This window comes from Primulina tabacum, chromosome 2 (genome assembly GCF_025594145.1).
Source record: "Primulina tabacum isolate GXHZ01 chromosome 2, ASM2559414v2, whole genome shotgun sequence".
NCBI classification, from domain to species: domain Eukaryota; kingdom Viridiplantae; phylum Streptophyta; class Magnoliopsida; order Lamiales; family Gesneriaceae; genus Primulina; species Primulina tabacum.
In genome coordinates, this window is record NC_134551.1 from 52009931 (window position 1) to 52029391 (window position 19461).

Genomic DNA, 19461 nt, shown 5'->3' on the forward strand with positions numbered 1-19461 from the left:
GATGAATTCGAGATTGAGAAACATTACGGTTTTTGTATACATCGATTTATCAAATCCTTCAAGGATAATGCATGCATGCCTCATAAATAATTGATAAAACACTGATTTAGAAAAAAAAGGAAATCATTATATGAAGTTCAAAAGTCAACTATGGAAACGCAGAAGAATGCTTAATTTGTATGAAATAAAACTAATCGAAATCTATGTATAGTCTTTTAGAAAAAAAATCATAAATCGCGCGCTCGATTAAATAAATTATTGGTTTTACTACTAATTGTTGAGTCATAACGTGTAGTTTGATCTTAGATAAAGACATGGTCGTGTGATTATTTTGTTTTATGGTCATAATTAATTTCAAGTGTCCCGAAAGAAAGGATGTACAATGACTCGATCGGTACTTAATTATCCAAAAGTTGGTCTCGAAATCAACAACTTGGGCATGAAAAAGGGAATAACGATCCATTTCTTCTACGAGAAAAGTGCATCATGTTGTGGCATTTCTCGTGTTAGGTGTCGCCAACCAATAATTGACGAATAATTAATTTTTTTTTTCTTTCCAAAAACAATTATTGGATGGTAGCCTCCGAATACAATGATTGAGAGCTATTGATCACATTTCATCTCTTTTTACGACGATGATGCTAGTTAACTATGAAGATTAATTCGGGGACGGTAAATATTGATGTACGTTATTCTATTTACGAGATCTATCGAAGAAAATGTGAACCTCGTATTTTTAGATAAATGTTTGCTCGTAAATGCATTTTCCGGACAATTCTATTATCGGGCAGTTGCACAAAATCAATTTTAGAAAGTTGTCTATTTGTTGATTTTTTGGTGGACTTTTTAAAGTAATTTGACTAATTAAAGTGTAGATATTTTATGGAAGTCAGGAAAGAGCTCCGAGTGCTGTGAAAAACCTATCCCAGAGAATATTACGGAAGTCTCTCAACAAATGAAGATGTCAGACATTTTCCTTTTAAATAATCTATAAGAAATCTAAATTGGAAAGTTTGTAAAACATGGAAAAATCTATGAGTTGTTTTCTTGTGAGACGGTCTCACGAATTTTTATCTGTGAGACGGGTCAACTCTATCGATATTCAGAATAAAAAATAATAATTTTTCATGGATGACCCAAATATAGATCTGTCTCACAAAATACGATCCGTGAGACCGTCTCACACAAATTTTTGCCAAAAAATATAGAGGTTTATCAAATTTTATTGGTTCATTTTGTTTCATATTGATAAAGATATTGACATTAAAAAAGAATATTACAACAAATATTTATTTTAACGAGAGAATCAGCCGTCATTGTCTGCATGTGTGTAATAGATAAATCTTCGGACTGAACGCAATAATCTGTAAATCATAGTCAATCATACTCTTGCGCCTCTAACGTTTATGACGCTATCATTTTAATTTTCGGTATCATATACTATATATCTGTCATATCTCATATGTCCAAATACCAAAAAGCAAAAACTTGTGTAAGACGGTCTCATTGATCATATTTTGTGAGATATATCACTTATTTGGGTTATCCATAAAAAAATATTAGTTTTTATGCTAAGAGTATTAATTTTTATTGTGAATATCGATAGGATTGACATATTTCACAGATAAAAATTCGTAAGATCGTGTCACAACATATACATATATAATTATATACAGCGGATGGGTGAAACCAAAACAAATCCCTCGAGAATTAGCAAACAAAGAAGAAGAGAGAAAAAAAAACAAAAAACAAAAAACAAATATAAGAATATTTTGACCAGCAATAGTACGGTCGCACGCACACCACATCTCCTCTTTCTTCCAGCTCACCTTTAATTCCTCTTCTCCATCTCCTTTGCCTCTGCTACCTAATCAAGTAATGCAAGCGCAGAAGGCCTAATCGTTTGTTGAATCATTCATTTTGGATGATTGATGTGAGGAAATGTTGAAAATCATATAAATTGAGCTCAAGAAACTTGTATTTCGATTTTCTTTCCGCTTTTACTGCTGATGTCGAGGGAGGATTTGGTTCCGAAGACGTTCCGCGCTTTGGTGGAGAGCGCCGAGCGGAAGTTCGCGCGTGTACGAGACGCCCCGCTGCATCCCTACGGCGGGATTGGGCTGCAGCACGGCCATTTTTTCCACAAAGTTTTCAAGGCTTACATGCGGCTATGGAAGTACCAGCAGGAGAATCGGGCCAAGTTGGTGGACTGTGGGCTACAGAGATGGGAGATTGGGGAAATCGCTTCCAGAATTGGGCAGCTCTATTTCAACCAGTACTTGAGAACTAGCGAGGCTAGGTTTCTTCTCGAGGCGTACATATTTTACGAAGCCATTTTTAATAGGAACTATTTCGAGGGTTCGAGGAAGGATCGAGGGGTTAGGTTCAAGGAGCTGAGGTTTTACGCAAGGTTTTTCATGGTTTCTTTGGTTTTGAATCGCGTTGAAATGGTGAAGTTGCTCGTCGAAAAGTTTAAGGAGCTTGTTGATGACATGCAAAGTTAATTTTCAGGTGTGATATTTTTTTTTCCTCATGAATTCCTGTCTCAATTGTTGCGATTGTTTACATACGCGTACTGTTTTGTTCAGTTATGTACATCTTGAGTTCACTGTTTGCTTGTTTGAATTGATTCTTCTTGTTCAGGGATTGAAAGGTTTTTTCTTTTTAATCTTTCCGCCTGAGATTACATGGTTATTGTTGGGGATGTGTTAAAGTTTCTAGACCTTTTGTACATACATAGATACCTGACATATGTGCCTGTGTTAATACCTATTATTTCCCACGGCGACAATAGATTTTTCGATGATATTGAACTTAATTGGCGGATTGGAATAAAAACATTCCACTTGGTTAAAATCTTGTGCTCGGCAACTTTGCAAGAGAGAACTGTTATTGAGATACATAGATGATAGTGTTAAACACGAGTACTGTTCTATTATGTTGGTTAGCTCATTTTACCAGAATTCACCAGGCTTGAGCGAGACACCTACGCAAGTGACATGGTGGTTCAAGATTTCTTCCCTTAATTTTCATATTCTTCATTATTAATTCATTTTCATGGAAGCCCGGATTCTTATCTGTTATTGTTTGTTCAGTCTGTATGTTATTGTCACTTTAGATTGACATTAGAAAATCAATATGCATTTCCAACGTGATGTTCTCTAACCTTGCATGAATTTGGTCGCATTTTTTTCATTTCCTACTTCATTGCATGAATTTGGTCGCATTTTTTTTTTCATTTCCTACTTCATGGCAGGAATCTTGATTTTTTAACTGCACAATGAGCAAATGGTTGATGCTCCGTACAACCATAAAAGTGCCTCCAATAAGCTTTTGATATTTTTCAAAATTTTAAACTATACTAGGAAGCATTCAATTATGTTAATGCTCAATAACCTTGAATAGATCGAACTAGCATTGAAGTTTCAGGCACGACAAAATAGAGAATAATATTGAAGTTTAGGCACAACAAAATAGAGAATTTGAATTGATGCAAAGCTTGAATTTTGATTCTTTGTAACAATGTGATTAATATTACTTAGTTAGGTATCTTCATTTATCTTAGTTGTTATTCCCATCGTTGATTTTATTATGGTGATGCGTTGTTCATTCCCTTCAAAACCCATTTTGAGTCTCTAACATTTAGTCATGGTAAACAATCATCTACTTCTTGATTTGTCTGACTTAGGAGAGTTAAAACGGTCTTTGCAGTTAGGTAATTAGTTTTTTTGGGAGTACCTAAAATTCATTACTACTTCAAACTCTAGAGCATTTGATAGAAAAATTGCAAATACTCGGTCAAACCTTCCTCCCAACAAGTGCCACCATAATTAATGTTGGGTTCCGTCATTTTGAAATTGTGATATCTTTTGTGAATCCCTGTTGAACTCTAATCGGATTTTTATAGGATTTGACAACTTAAATATATCAGGTTGCATGAATTGTTTAAGATTTTGTTGTATTGTGGAGAATTGACCTTCGATTTACATCTTATAGCTTTGAGAAATTTTGTTACTTTGTTGACATTTATACATCTTGGTCTATGAGCAACGGTTGTAGGATCTTTGTGGATAATTCTTGGGATTGAAGGATTGTATCAATAATCTACTCTTCAAATGAGTGCTTGCTTGTAAAAATTTTAAAAAATGCAAAATGATGGCAGAAGTTACATAACAGGGGCGGTGAAGAGACTGAAATGGAGAGAACTTCCTTTTGCATGCTAATCTTGTCCTTATATCAGAACATCCCCTTTGTCCAACATATCCCCTTTGTCCAATATATAACTTAACTTTTTTGAATTTTTCTCTTTTCTGTGTAAAATTAGTTCCGATGTGTTTTTTAGTTGAACATAAGAATAAATTGTCGAAACAATATTTATCAATTTGAGAAAATAACATATTTATCAAATCGAGAAAAATAACGATCTTTAACTCAGGTACTTCTCATCCTATGAGAAATAATTCGACTATGTTTGTTTTGTATTCGGCATTTGATTGCAAACAATGATTGTCTATCTCAGGATAGGTACTTGTATTTTATTATTCCTCAAGTTATTTTTAATCTCTCATTTTTTTTCGTGTTTCTATATCTTTATCCGTTGCTTAGCCATATGGTTTCTATGGTAAAACAGATTGCATTTTTTGCACTTAAGTATAGCTAACACTCCATAAGCTTTTCCTTCAGGATACTAACTTCAAAGAATGGAAGCTGGTGGTGCAAGAAACTGTTCGGTTTACAATGGCTGATTCAGTAATCCTGAATGCTAGGCCTTTGCGTTATACTTCCCTGTTTGATTCACATCCAGCGTCTCTCCCATTTGTGGCTAAATTTCATGCAAAGAGACTTCTGAAGTTTAGAGATGCTGTGTTGACAAGCTATCACAAAAATGAGGTTATTGAATGTATTTGAAATTGTGGATTGTTAGCTCTTGTCACGTTAACGCTGCCAATTATGCTTGAACTTTCTGCAGGTGAAATTTGCAGAACTCACTTTAGATACTTTCAGAATGATGCAATGTTTGGAATGGGAACCTAGTGGTTCTTTTTATCAGAAGCATGTTCTCGAATCAAGAAAAAATGGTTTACTGGCTGATCATTCTGCCTCTTCAGGATTGATAGATATAAATTTGGTTGCAGATATGACAGATCCAACATTGCCTCCAAATCCCAAAAAAGCTGTTCTCTATCGTCCATCTGCACCACAATTGATAGCTGTGAGTTCTTGGATCTTGATGTGATAATCCATTGTTCTCTAATTGCACGTTTCAACCATCTTCTAAAAGCTCGTGTGCATCTGATCAACAGAAACAGTTTAATTATAATTACTATTAAAATGTGAATTTGCACACAATTCCATACGAAGTTCTAGCAACAGGCATTTACAATTGCTTCACACATACTGGCAGGTGATTGCAAAAGTTTGTGAGGAACTTCCTCCTGATAGTGTTGTGTTAATATACTTGTCAGTCTCAGGTTAGATTTCAGATAATTGATTATTTACATGAGCTGGATATTCTCTGTCATTCTGTCAAGTCAGATCATGTTTTGGATGCAGGAAATTCTGGTCATTATAGCACTTTGCAAATGGGAAACTCTGGAATTTCAGGAAATTATTCCATGATGAGTGCCTCATCCTATAATAATAATGGGCAGATGAATGGGTCAAGTGAAAATCATGTTAGTGCAAAGGGGGACCCAAGTTACTTTGAGAATTATTTGTTCTTGGGACCAAGGAGAAACGGAGGTAGGAATAGTAAATAAACTTCTTGTAGTTTGGCTCCATACTGTGAGATATTTCACGCACGATATTATGTACTCAGTTTGTTGCCACCAAAAAAATACACATTTGCTTTGTTCTCTGTTTCTTGCTTATGAACTTAAATCTCTTTTTCAGGTTCAAATATTCTCTTCCCTGGCGATATAATTCCTTTCACAAGAAGACCACTTTTTTTGATAATTGATAGTGATAACAGCAATGCATTCAAGGCAGGTTTGTCAAAACTTTGTAGAGTTACTTATCCCAGCATGTCAGGTTCGTTGGTTAGTTGTTGCAGTTAAACTCCAGTACTTATGATGTTATTCATTTTGTATAAGAAGTTCAAAGTTGATTTTACTCAGTCCATAGTTTGACTCTTATTCTTACAGTTCTTATGTACCTTGTTTGTGATAGTCAGATGTGTAGTGCTTTAAACAATTAAACTTGTAACAAATGTGCGGTAGATACATATGTATCAGAAAGTTTGTTCAAAAATTCCAATTTCCACTAGATTGTTCTTGTTGTTAATTGGTGTTTGTACGCAAACATCTGCATTAAAAATCATTAACTTGTGAAACTACCAATAACTTGGTCTGTGTCTGGTGAGCTTTTACATATTTTGAGCTGAAATTTAGGAAGAGTTTACAGTATAGCGAGTTGGTATATTCTGAGGGCAGTTTTTGGTTGCATGCATTTGGGTGAATTTTTCTCTGCTGAATTTTTTGATTCTCGGCTCTTTTCAGGTTTTGCACGGAGCTGAAAGGGGTGAACCTGCTGCATTATTTCTGTCTCCTCTGCGGCCTTCATTCAAGAATCCGAGTGACGTTAGTATGGCACAGAATGGAAGTCAATTCACCTTGTTCCTCGCAGCTCCGTTGCAGTCTTTCTGTCAATTAGTTAATTATAACTTAGCCACAGACAGCATGGTGCGTACATGTAACCTAATCAAGCTCTTTAGGACAAAGTGTTGTTAACCTTTTGTTTTATTTATTTTCATTTAGGACGTATACAATAGCGCAGAAAGCATTCTCATCTCAGCTTTCTCTGAATGGGAGGAGATCCTCTGTACGTCGACTAGCCTCAATCTGGTTTGGGCCCAACTTCTTACTGACCCATTCCTGCGTCGGCTTATTATTAGGTATGCACTCGAGTTTGATTTAATAATACAAATGTTCAATATTTGAGATAGATCTGGAAATCAATAACGCCGGCTTTAGCTGATGATTGAGCTATGCTTGGGTTTCTCCAGATTCATTTTCTGCCGCGCTGTTCTATCTTTATTTTGTTTACGAGAAAATGGTGAACGGTATCTACCAGTTTGCATACCAGAACTTCCCAATGTCGTGGCTGTCAATTCCAAAGCCGTCCAACCTGCAATCAACCGACTTGCAGATCATTTCAAGGTTGCAGATTGTTTTAGCTTTTCATAAATTTTTATCGGAAGGCAGCCTGAAATTTGTACAATAAAGTTTACATTCAGTCCCAATATGCATGCACAACATGGAGCAAAGATTTCTTGAAGCGGTAGGTATCGGATCACATAACGTTATGGACCATGGTGGTCATTGGAGTTGCTTTCTTCAAGTCTGTATTAGCTGCATGTGTGGTTTAGTGTACAAAATTCAGTTTTTGTAAAGGCTACTTATCCTATGGAAGACTTTTCTGATACTGGGTTTTTTGTTCATAGTTCCATTGCATCTGGGTTAGTTGGGTTTATTAGCATACTGGCGATGGTTTTGGTAGCATGTTGTAGAATTTCATACCTTTTGTATATTAGAACCGAGAGTCAGAAATATTTTGTGTCTATTTTTTTGCCCATTTATGATATTTATACTTCAATTGCTCTGCATAGATGGATTATCTCTGGAGCATATTTAGTTGATGGGTGTGATTGGATTTCGGGTAATTGAAAACCAATAGTCAATCATTTGCTTTATTTATGCATGCTCTTGAATACAAAGTTCCACAAATCCAAAGCATGTTAATTTTTGTCTTGAAAGAAAATGTTAATAAATGATTAATGCATTAATTTCACTTTTCATGATCATGGAAATTTCATTCCGAAGGATACAGCAACAAATAATTTATTTTTAGTGCGAGTTGTTGAAATACAATAAAATACCACTTTGAATACATAATAATTTTATTCATATCTTTATTTTTAATATTTATAATATAATAGTACCATTCATTTATGAGTGAGTCTCATGTAAGACCGTCTCACAGATCTTAATCTGTAAGATGAATCAACCCTACTGATATCACAATAAAAAAGTAATATTTTTTCATGGAAGACCCAAATAAGAGATTCATATCACAAATACGATCCGTGAGACCGTCTCACACAAGTTTTTACATTTATTTATTTCACATCAGTGATCGTTATTTGTATTATTAATATCATTCTTGGTTTATTTTTTTAGAAGTAATAAATTTTTGTCTTTTGTTATATTTTTGTTATTATTTATTTAAAAAACATTATACTAAAAAAGCACTATATTATTATGTTGGGCTTGGGCTACGTGCCAAGTTTCAACCAATAGAGAAAGAGCATTGAGGTCTCTCGATCCGTGTCATATATTAAACTTCCCATATTAGCCGTCCATTTGACAGGAGAAAACACAATTTACCTCATTCTTTGCCGTCCGATAAACGATTTGATCTAAATTTCTGGACCGTCGGATCCGTGGAAGCCCAAAACTGAAAACTTCCACAACAACAAATAAACGTCAATCGACTTCTCTTACCGAGTTTATTGCATTCGCTGCGATTACGAGAGGGAGATTTTCTACTGCTACTGAGAGGTGAGTTCGTCTTTCTTTCTCATTTTAATAGATATTTTTATTGATTATGATTATGATTATGATTTCTCGTGTTCATCTGTGAAAACTGGCTGCAAATTGGATATTTCTTTTGATGGGTGTTAATTTTTGATTGCTTACGAAATTAGGGTTTGGATTCTAGGATTAGGTTTATCCTCAATGTTTGGGTTTGTATTCTATATGGAGAATGATCGAAGCTTCAATGCCATGTTTCTTTTCTTCTTGTTTTGCTTCTTTTTGTTATTCAATTCGGAAAACTGGTTTTTCTTCCGAGGTTCTTGTTTCTCTAGGCTGATAAAATTGTGTTTTATATCGACAATTTATGCACAAATTTTTGTATGTGTGTTGTGCTTTTATTTTAATGTTGTTATTCGCTTCTTGTGCCCGACCGTTCCTTGTTCCAGTTAAATTAGGGCTTTTTCATGTCTTGGAAGTCGAGGATCGGAGTCGATACCTGAATATCTACACATTCGAATAACATATTTCACAAGCCAATTATATATCGTCGGCTTGTTCTTGTTCGAATTTGATAATCTTACCTTTTCTGCCCACATTTTTATTCAGTTTGGGTAAGTTTGTTTGTTGCCTGAGCTCTTGGGACGTTTGATGCATGCATGTCATTTTCGCAACATTTGTAATGTGTAGGTGCCTGCTGATATGTGACCTGCTTTATGAATGGTCAACTATGTGATCTGATAGTACTTGTGTTTGCTAATATCTGTAGATGGCGCGTACTAAGCAAACTGCTCGGAAGTCTACTGGAGGAAAGGCTCCTAGAAAGCAACTTGCCACCAAGGTTTTTCCGTCCCTTTCATTTATTCTTTGCTCTGTGTTATTGATACTTTGTTATGTCGGGATCTTTATGTTTTGATTTCGTATATTTTTCCGGACCAGGCTGCCCGTAAGTCTGCTCCAACCACTGGTGGAGTGAAGAAGCCACATCGTTACCGTCCTGGTACTGTTGCTCTTCGGTGAGTTATCCCTTTTCTCCGGGTAATTCAGCACTATCTGTTGTGTAAAGAGTAATGTTTGACAAGTACACTGATATCTCATGTAGTGAAATCCGTAAGTACCAAAAGAGTACCGAGCTCTTGATCAGGAAGCTTCCTTTCCAGAGGCTTGTTCGTGAAATTGCTCAGGATTTCAAGGTTAAATTTTCCCCAAGTATCTTGTGTTTCTGTGGCAAATAATTGCAGGGATGGTGTTTGTTGAGATTGGTATTCGTTTCTGTGGTTGCAGACTGATTTGCGTTTCCAGAGCCATGCTGTTTTGGCGCTTCAGGAAGCTGCCGAGGCCTACCTTGTGGGTCTATTTGAGGACACCAACTTGTGTGCCATTCATGCCAAGCGTGTGACAATCATGCCTAAGGATATCCAGCTTGCTCGCAGGATTAGGGGCGAACGTGCATAATCTTCCTTTGCTGTCTTAACATGCTTAATGTTGGTGTGGGATGGTGGTGGTTGGTCTTTTGTTCGCATTCTGTTGAGAAATATCGTCGAAGTAAGATACTTTTTAACTCTAGTATTAGCAGTAGTTATTTCCGTGGGGCATGTGTCATTATATTTGTTCTGTGTTGGGAGTCCAGATAACTGCTTGGTTGAATCTTGTTTTGTCACACCTTTGTTGATGAATACTTTTATGTTTGTGTAAAAGTTGTGAATTGTTTTATGTGCCTGGTTAATCATGTTTCGTTATATTATTTTTTGCACTTGAAAAGGTTGTTTTAGGAAAAAAATTTCAAGGTGAGTTTCTATTGATGATATTTTCAAAATTCGATGCCGCCTTTGCCTTGTGTTGGATGTCAGATTTGTATATGATTGATTAGGGCACCTTGTGATTGAGGGTTCTTTGAACCAACACAAATGAAACCCATTTTTTGGGTTTATGATTGGAGATGCTAGTGTAATTTGAATAATTGTATCATCCATTCCTAATATGTTTATTTATGTAAAGATTAGGTATTATGAAACACTTGAAAGTTTCTGTTCGATTTAAAAAATGATGATTGCCTGTCATTGGTTTGGTCTTGGACTCTAGGCCACATCAGTTGTACACATGTTACCGTTTTCTGGTCGAGTCACTTGGTGTTACATAAGCATGGATCATGCTTCCCAATGGATCACATCATGTCCTCATCTCAGTCAATTTTTTTATAAAATGTTATTATCTAAATATAAAATGTAATCGAACATAGTGCCCTGGACGTTTAGAAGACCCCCATATCATAGTTCACAATTCACTTAAACGAAAGTCGAAAGATATCAAAACATTCTTCCACACCTTCACGATCATGTTCATTCACAAGTATGTACAACATAAACATTGAATTTCCTTTTAAAAAAACAGAATTGAATTCTACCTGGGTCCTAACTGATGCATGCAACGGAAACCGAACGTATAAAATATTCGACAGTCTTTAATGCAGGATTATCAAAATATGAACAGCCGAAACTATTGCGATTATGATCACCCTTCAAAACGCTCTAAAATCACTGAAGGGTGAGGATCCGATGAGCTTGAGAAAATACCCTCGCATACGGAGATCTACTCGATCTTCCATCTTTAGCCTTGATGGCAGTTTAATTTTTTAAATCTTGATAGGTGATTCTACACTTTCAATAAAACTTAAGCGGGGGAAATATGCAAAATTTAAATCCAACATTTTCAAAAAATATAGATCTTGAATGTGAAAAGTATCGTTAAATATTATTGTGCAAAGACTGAGTGCGAATAATATTGTGATGATTGACTTCTTAGAAAAATCTCGTAGCTTCAAGTTGCTGAAGTTTCGTCGCTCGAATCTGGCTAGCTAGGTCGTAAAAGAGTGTTTCAAATCTTAATAGGTGATCAGCGACATAAAACGATAAGATTGATCTCTAAGAAATATGAAATATCATCAACATATAGACACTCATATTATCGGAATTTAAGTCTAACTAGCCCGACTCATTAACATTCAAGTATATCCACTATACACTGCCACAAGTATAAGGAAATAAAGTTGATAGTTGGCTAACCACTATAGTTTTTGGCTTAGTGGTAAATATTAGATCTTAACAATTGGTATCCGAGTCCAATGCTATTAGTCCTGTTTCTTTTTAATTGCAATGAGTATAATTATTGGAAAAAAGATTATTGATATGTAATAATTGTCCTTGATGGGTAGGTCGATCAAACCATGATATTTGAACAATTATGCGGTTTAAAAAATTTGAGTTGTACTATTACCATTAACTATAAATTTTGATAAAACAACATACTCAATCCTACAAATATTATGATTATAAAGTTACATTTTTCTTGCTAACCGATCCAGAATTAAGTATTTTCATTGTTGTATATTTCACCCTATTTAACAACCGCAACAATCACTTTTAAGGTAAAAACTGTAATACATAAAAATAAAATTAAATTTTTTTATTATAAATGTATTATTAAAAAAATCATCTATTAATATCATAACTGAAATAATTGATATTCAGATATTATATATTAATATCATATTTTAATATTTTGTATTCGTCCAATAATAGATACATGGTCCAGGAAGTTCAGCACATTTTTTCTGACGTGGAAGTGAAAAGCAAATTTTTGTTTGTTTTTAGGAATTATTGAGTAATTGTTAAAACTAATATATATTATAAAATTATAAAAATAAAAATCAGCTTAATATCGGCATAATGCAAATAGGAAGGCTTTTTTTAATTGGGAAACGGTTTGTATAATTAAGTTCCAAATCATAGATCACGTCACACATTGCGACCTTGTCCCAAATGAGGTGCTAAGATCATCTCTATCTCATTTTACTATTTTAGTGTGGTATACCAAATATAAATTTATCCAATTCATCGAATTCTAAACTCACGTGATAATCTTATTAACATCAAATAATAAATATACTTAATTTATTTCAAATAATAAATATAAAATATAATAAAATCATTTTATGCACACTTAATTAAAATATATAATCAATTTAATACATAATAATTATAAAAGATATAAGTTTTTTTTAAAAAATAAAAAAAATCAAATAATTGCTATGCCAATCCTGGCGCAACACCATTCACCGTCTTCAACGTAGCGTCGGAGTGTCTACTCAGTGCTAAAAATTATTCGACATTCTCAAAAAATTCCACGGATATTCAACTACTGTTCCACGATTAAGTGTAGTTTTGGAACATTAATCTCAAACAAAGAATGGTGACCAAGACTATAACATTACAGATCACAAGAACCATTAGAAATTCAACTAACAGAAAGGGGAAACAGAATGCATAGCAACAATGACAGTTCACTTCTCTTTTTCTCGACATCAATATCACAACCATGTACCATTAAAATGTAAGAAATACAAATCTGAATATACCACCAAATGTTCAAAAATTACAACCGAGAGCCTAGAGTAAAAGAACCATGATCCAAAACTAGCTTCACACAAATCAAGATGAACTACAGCACATCCTGTTCTTTTCCGGGACTACCTGCGCAGGTCCAGGGATAATAATCTTTTTCCCAGCCAAAGAAGTAGGATTGTCACTAGCTTGATCATCACCAGCAACAAGATTTTTCTTATTCACCAAGTTAAAAATCTCGCTTAACACAGTCATGAATGCTTCCTCCACGTTTGTTGCTCCAAGTGCTGATGTTTCCAAGAAGAATAGTTCTTCCTTCTGAGCAAACTCCTTGGCATCCTCCGTCGGCACGGCTCGCTGGTCTTCAAGATCGGTTTTGTTTCCGATCAGAATTATCACGATGTTCTTGTCAGCATGAGCACGCAACTCTTCTAGCCAACGTAGTATGTGGTCAAAGGTCTGTCTTTTCGTTATGTCATACACCAACATAGCCCCCATGGCACCTCTGTAATATGCACTTGTGACTGCTCGATATCTGTTCACAATCATAACAAAGGCTAATTAGGCGCCACAGAAAAGTTCTTGCTGATTCAATTCATTTTTCTTGCAGACGACTTTAATAATAGTGATCTAAGAAGATGATTCTAAAAGTTTGGGTACCACCACTTGAAACAGAATACAATACAAGAGGACACCTAGAGCTTTGGCACCGGAGAAATAGATTCTATACAAAAGCAAACTTAGAGCTTTGGCATCAGGGCTTTAACTACTTATTTGTATTAACTGAACACAACCCAAGTTTTCTCGAAAAAGGGCCAAAAATGATGGCTAGAATTAATAGACCATTCATTGGGCGTATATTCTCCATTATGGTATTGCTACAAACTCTAAGACAATTTAATCCAATAACCAGCAATTTAGTTATGTCAGAGCCAACATCAAAGAAGCTCTTATGCTCATAGTGGCACTACAAAAAATAACTCAACTATTTGATCTAGAAGTTTACGCGCTTTTGGCATTCGCCATGAAATTCACAATACAAACAAAGATGATGAAAGAAGTACGTATTTGAGTATCCATTACCACCTCAGTGGTTGATGTAAAAAGTTGCAAAATGCCACACATAGGAAACTTAGGTCATCAAGGCATCAACCTACTAATGGGTATAATCATGGGTCATATGATTTGCACACGTGTTCACGAGGAGGAATGCAACAACTGATGGCTACGAGAAGGTTAACCAAAAGAAAAGTTATTGCAAATGCTTGTTAATTATTCAAACAAAGTAATGCTTTAATACCAGTAAATCAATGAGGTACAGTAACGTTTAAAAACATTTAGTTGAAGGATACACATTCCAGCCTACAACGCGGAAAGAAATCAATTCCAAGTAAATTCACAAAGCCGAACTGATAAGTCTCTTAGAATTGACTAGACATACAAAAGTGATTGAGCCAGATGTTGTTACATACGAGCAATTATTCATAATACTCGAAAATAAAATGTAAACTGACATATAATGATTTCATTAAGAAACTTGCACATAACTGATACTCATTATTCCAATCGTCATTTCCTTTCTTATTCTTTACACCATAAGTTATACATGTTATGCAATTGTACATTCTCTCTAATTGTTAGTCACTAGTAAACAAAAAACAAACATTCTCAGCACAAAGTTCTAGTTAAGTCACTTATTAGACGGACTCACGAATAACAAATCGACCCTACCGTTATTCACAATAAAAAGTAATATTTTGACATAAAAAGTAATATTTTTTCATGAATGATCCAAATAAGAGATCCGTATCACAAAATACAACTCATGAGACCGTCTCACACAAGTTTTTGCCATTAAATGTTATATTGAAACCAAAATAAGTAAACATAATGTTTTTGAAAAACAAAATAATGCTTTGATTAAACTCAACATTATAGACTTTTATAATCTCGTCCAGGTGGAATGAAAATCTTTTAAGTTTGATTAAAGTGTAAATTGTTATCATAAAATAACTACTCTTTGAATGATGTTTTGATTAAAATTTACCACAACACCTGTTAGTTGCTAAATTCAGATTATAAAAAGTTGAACAAAAAACGTTATTACATCCCGCAGTCATACAGAGTACAGTGAACAAGAGCTCCGACGAGCCAAATATAGCTGTAACACAAATCTCTATGAAGTACACGATATATACAATCCAACATAGGAGGTTTCTATTTCACCACAACGAAAAAACTAGATCAATCCTTCAACTTCCAAAATCAACAAAAAAGACAAAAAAATAAACATCAGGATACAAAATGAATCCAGCCAAGATCAGTTACATCATGTATAACGCACATGCAAACAATCAACGTAAGAGTAACGATTTTCATTCGACAAACACAGGCATTCGGTAGATATACAAAGTTTTACCTTTCCTGGCCAGCTGTGTCCCAGATCTGAGCTTTAACAGACTTATGCTGGATAACGAGAGTTCGCGTCTGAAATTCGACACCGATTGTAGCCTTAGAATCCAAACTGAACTCATTTCGCGCAAAACGCGATAGTATTTGAGACTTGCCCACCGCGGAATCACCGATCAGCACCACCTTAAAAACGTAGTCGATTTTCTGGCTCGCGTCGCCATATCCACTACTAGCCATTTCCACTCGTGCTCTCACTCGATCTTCTAGCCCGTGTTTTGCGCTAAAAAAATTGAATGGAAAAAGGAGACAAGGAAACGGAAGTAGCGGAGGGGAGGGAGAGCGAAAGAGATGGGAGGAGATTAGATTTTTCTTTTCGTGACAAAGTAGTACAGTGGAAATCTTGGTCGGTAAAACTATTAACTATTTTTATATTATCGATTATATTTTATTTTAATATCATATTTTATTCTATGAAAATACAAATTTTTTTTTAAAAGAGTATTTATAATTATAAATTTATAAAACAGTTAATAAACTTTATTTATCAGTTAATTTATTTTTCTTGCTCAAGTAATGCAACCTCCTTCAATTTTAACACTTCTGTAAAACAAAATACATAAATTATTTAATATTATTCAATATAATTGTTTGACTACTCTGAAACTATTTTAGAAGTTAAAAACTCATGTGAGACGGTGTCGTATTTTGTGAGACTGATATTTTATTTAAGTTATACATGAAAAAATATTATTTTTTATGCTAAGAATATTATTTTTTATTGTGAATTTCGGTAGGGTTGACCCGTCTCACTTTCTAAAGATGTTGTGCAACTAGTACACTTGGTTTTGACTGTGGTTCTTGTTTTGCTACCTTTTGGTTTTGTGAAATATAAGAGTGGGGAGGGAGATTTATGGTTGTAGTGGTGGATTATACGTTACTTATATCTGAAAATTTGATCAAGGCGAGTGAGGAACTACTCACTTAAGGTTTGTTGGCATACCTTTTTCCATCAATAAATATAGAGAGAAGTGTCGTCGAAGTAGTCTTTTGTGATGGTTTCCCTTGGCATCGCAGTCACACTCTCTTTCATTCAAAGGCACAGCGCTATACCAAAAGAATTCTAAAATGAGTTGGGTTGTAATGGTCCACATGCTATTTTGCATCGATGAATTCAATGGATTGGGTCTGCTGTTTGTTGTCACATGGGAATCACCTAACTAGTGTACGAATTGGAATGAGCTCTTAAGCCATGAATTTGGTATGACAGAGATTTATATAGTTAATGACCGCTGTCTGCAGCGATATTGATATTTGATATGTTATATGATAATTTTAGATTGGTTGCCAGTAATTAGTTTGAAACCTTGAAAAAAGGTGCCATATTGATATGTTCAACTGATGTTTAGATATATTACCTGCTGGGCATTAGATAAGCGTGGACTGAAGGTTGGAACATGTGAATGAAATACGTATCAATCAGAATACTGTGGAGTTCCCTATCATCATAGAAAGACATCTTGCTATATGATATCAGAAAATATATAATTCTTGGATGTCTACATTCATACCATTGTCCGCAGGTGAAACCGTTATTTTAAGGTTTTGGCTTCGACCATCCTAACCCGTATTTTTTTTTTTTTTGCTTGATAAACCGACATATTCCCATATTTTGGCTTTAAAGACAATTCTTGTGTATTAGTGTCTGTCAATCCATCTAATGCATGCCAGTATCATTACTATTGGAGGGTTTTTCAACACTATTTGTCAAAACTTGAAGCATGTGATATTAGATGCTTATCTTGAAGTCTTGATCTTTATCACTATAATATATATATTGAACTTAATCAGGATTTGCCATTGGCTGATAGGATTGTGTTCCACAACTGTCTGATACCTTATTTTTCGTCGTTGTCCGAGATTTGTTTACTTTGTTAGTCTTCTTGTCTGTATAATTTTTTAATGCATCATAAATTGAATTTCTCAAAATAATATAAATTTGATAATATGTAAAATTATGAGTTGATTCGGTAATTGACTGCGAAACATAATGTAAAGTTTCCTTTTGCAGGGAAATTTACAGCTTTTACAAAACATTGCTGGATAGACCTATAAAAGAGTGCTTGTGGGTACTCGATAACTCAGGTTCCTGAAGAAATTGATGATGCTTCCATTCAGATAATCTGAGTCTACTCGGTGGTTATGAGTAAACTCTCTGGTGTTCAGTCGACTGATTCTGTTGATGTCATTGCCTTGGTTAGAATTCCTACAACATTTCATGTTGCCAGTGACAACCTACATGAAGAAGATTGCCGTAAATGGTTTTCTATTTCACATCAAATACTGGTTCTTGATGGAATTCAGGTACCTTTACGTCTTTTGTATTCATAATTGTTGGTTTATATGTCTCAGCTATTTCCCCATGATTTAAGAGTCAGGTAAATGTTTTCTGAGTACCGTCATCATCGCAAATTTTGAGCAAACTAACTGGCGCGGTTAAGTCAATATTTTTGAATTCAAAAATTTTGAGCAAGAACATTTCATCTAAATTTTTCTTGATTCGAGCCCCTAAATGTTGATTATAGACATATGTTTTTGAATTGAATCAACTTTTGATGATTTTTTCTTCCATCATCGCCTATTTGTGCCAATACCAGATAGTGCATCAACCTTTAAAAAGGCAAAAAGTAAGAGGTTGCTGCTAGGAAACTTGTTTGAAAGGTTCTCATGCACACCAAACATGCAATAAGCGATGATATCTCATGAAGATCAAAATAGTTGTCTATTTCTATATTTCAGATGGATGTTGATGTCATAGATAGGGGTTATTGTAGTCAAACATCAAGTTGCTTGTTGCATCATGGCAGAAATATTTAGCCCATTGATTTTGTGTTTATGTGTTTGAAGGTGAAATGAACTGACATCCATTGCTATTTTATGCGGCAATATTTTGGAAATCCACAATTTCTATTCTATTCTTGCTTAAGCTTTGTCAAAGTCTCTGATATCACTGTTTATTTTAGGACCCCGGCGACCTTGGTACACTACTTAGATCTGCTACAGCCTTTAGATGGGTGAGGAATTAATTGCCATGTAAATCTGCAATAGTTTTTCATGCTTCGAGTTTGAAATTTTTGTTTTTTTCTTGCCTGACCCACTTTTTGAAGAACTAAACAGAGTAGGTAATGGATAATGTCTGAGCAGCCTATTTTCATTTAGTTCTTCACCGTGTTTGGTTGCATCCTTTGGCCATCTGAGAACACTTGAGCTAGATTTCATGATCATTTTTCCTTTTTGATTAGAGATTTTATTGGTTTAAAGTTATTTCAATGAAAGTTTTTAGAACTTCATTCTCGGTGGATCCATGTAGATAGCTTTTAGAACCCAATTTGTTTATCCGGAGAATAGTTGCTTCTATAGAAAATATTCTTGTTGCCTATCCTTATATTATTTCTTTCTTAATTAATGGAAACTATTATTTCTTTGAATAATTGAATTCAACTGTTAATTTTTCAGTTAAAATGAATCTGAAGAAGTTGGAGAAGGCAATTATTTCAACGCCTCTTCTTTCCTGGCAATCATCATTTCTGAAATTAATCTTACTAATTTCATAATATAAACCCCTAAATTCTCAAATTAAGATTTATGGCTGTCTTTAGCAGTTGAGATTTCTGGGGAAATCCGATAAAATTATAGATGGTGTAGTACCACATGGCACAACGTTCAAGTTTATATTGATAATATATGTTCACTCAATAGGAGTGGAACGCATATTTAACCAACAAAGAATAACTGGCAAAGTATCTGAACTGCACATGAAGGATATCCAATGAGTAAGTTGGATGAATACAAGAGGCAGATTTTGGTATTGGCACACTCAAGGATCATATTACTTTTGATGAAGTTTTGTTCCATAAGCTTAAAAGTCGTAGCTTATCCAAGATGAGGAGTCGCAAGAGCAATTTAGGCCATTGTGAGGGAAGTTTTGTTATGTTAGGACTTTGCGAAAAACTGCAGAATTTCATTTTTAAAAATTTTCCCAAGCTAACCTGAGGAAAAAACATTTCTCGTTACGATAAAAGTGAATTGCCAACATTCCACGCTTCTGTTATGGTAAAAAG

General features: G+C 34.6%; 2 protein-coding genes and 1 pseudogene across 2 annotated transcripts; 2 read left to right on the forward strand and 1 right to left on the reverse strand.

Annotated features, from left to right (window-relative positions):
* Nucleotides 1-1747: 1747 nt before the first annotated feature.
* Nucleotides 1748-7614, forward strand: LOC142536820 (uncharacterized; annotated as a pseudogene).
* A 728-nt stretch (nucleotides 7615-8342) lies between these two features.
* Nucleotides 8343-10244, forward strand: LOC142536821 (histone H3.3). Its single transcript, XM_075642185.1, has 5 exons — nucleotides 8343-8558; nucleotides 9301-9372; nucleotides 9471-9547; nucleotides 9634-9724; nucleotides 9816-10244. The coding sequence occupies exons 2-5, from the start codon at nucleotides 9301-9303 to the stop codon at nucleotides 9984-9986; spliced, it is 411 nt and encodes a 136-aa protein (XP_075498300.1). The 5' UTR covers nucleotides 8343-8558; the 3' UTR covers nucleotides 9987-10244.
* Nucleotides 10245-12829: 2585 nt separating this feature from the next.
* On the reverse strand, nucleotides 12830-15741 carry LOC142536822 (ras-related protein Rab11D). The gene is made up of 2 exons (XM_075642186.1): nucleotides 15351-15741; nucleotides 12830-13466 (listed from the first exon to the last, which is right to left on the reverse strand). The coding sequence occupies exons 1-2, from the start codon at nucleotides 15578-15580 to the stop codon at nucleotides 13019-13021; spliced, it is 678 nt and encodes a 225-aa protein (XP_075498301.1). The 5' UTR covers nucleotides 15581-15741; the 3' UTR covers nucleotides 12830-13018.
* Nucleotides 15742-19461: the final 3720 nt, after the last annotated feature.